Genomic DNA, 1,149 nt, shown 5'->3' on the forward strand with positions numbered 1-1,149 from the left:
CATACACACATACGCCATACGCACACACTCACAAACCCACAAATTCAAACACACACACGTCTTGTGCGCAGTAGAATTGTAAATGGGCTGATTCATCAATGTCAGGCTCATAATCCTTACTATCGTCTTTTTTCCTCTACTTCTTTGGTATGTTTGTCACACTGTTGTGACCCGCTATTTCCGGGGTGCCTTGATAGTCGAAGCAGACTCTGTTCCGTTAAAGCTAGAGAAGTGAACAGAGTAAGTCTGATTCCCTATAAGGACTTCTCTGTTGACAGTCACCCCTTGGCGCTCATAATTTGACTCATTACTATTCCATCTGTGTTAGAGCGAAATATTTGCATAAGGTCATATGGGCTCCAAGGGGTGAATGTCAACAGAGAAATCCTTACAGGGAATCAGGCTTACTCTGCTCACCTTCCTAGCTTCAACAGCACAGAGTTTACTTCGACTATCAGGGCACACCGGATAGAGCGGGTCAGAACAGTATGATAAAAGAAGTAGAGAATAATATCTATGAATTTGGGAAAGTGACGAGCTGAAAATGTAAGCTTTCAAGGTAAAGGGGACAAAAAAGAATGCTCACATAACTGTAAAGAAAAAAAATAGTGTGACACATCGAAGAAAGGTACAGTAGAAATGAGTATCCCAAACAGGATCATATTAATTATGGACAAGCAAAACCTGTGGACCGTTTCTGTTGTGAAGTGGGCGACAAAGAAATATATAAGAACGGGAAAATCCCCAGACAGGACGTATCTACGAGTACGGGGGCTAACCTATACGTTACCTTGGCTTTCGTGAGCCAGCAGACCATAATGTATCGGTCCACTGTGACTCCCACTGTGAACCAGATGCTGCAGATGATGGTGAGGAAAAAGAACGGGTAGCCGATGTAGCAGAAGAAGACGCCGTACACCTCACTGTTGCCCACAGATGGCGCCCAGAATTGGACCGAGTCGCACAGTAGAAAGAACAGCAAGACGCCAAAGTCAGCCACAGCCTGAGAACCGAGGTAAAAGTATAAGTTATATCAGAAAAGTGTTAGTTTTAGAAAGGACGAGTTTTACAGCACTTACAACACAATGCGGCAATATAAGTCCCGAATATTAGAGATTTTACAAGCATGCCGTTAGTATGTTTATTTTT

The 1,149-nt window shown here is 43.1% G+C and overlaps 1 protein-coding gene across 1 annotated transcript in view; it reads right to left on the bottom strand.

The window, feature by feature from the left end:
* Nucleotides 1-1,149, bottom strand: part of LOC101856340 (G-protein coupled receptor daf-37) — a gene marked incomplete in the record, with an annotated part of 9,204 nt that overhangs the window by 6,249 nt on the left and 1,806 nt on the right. The window contains 1 exon segment of the mRNA XM_005097221.3: nucleotides 791-1,003. Within this exon segment, the coding sequence (XP_005097278.2) occupies nucleotides 791-1,003 (213 nt within the window).

Source organism: Aplysia californica, unplaced genomic scaffold (assembly GCF_000002075.1).
Source record: "Aplysia californica isolate F4 #8 unplaced genomic scaffold, AplCal3.0 scaffold00149, whole genome shotgun sequence".
NCBI lineage: Eukaryota > Metazoa > Mollusca > Gastropoda > Aplysiida > Aplysiidae > Aplysia > Aplysia californica.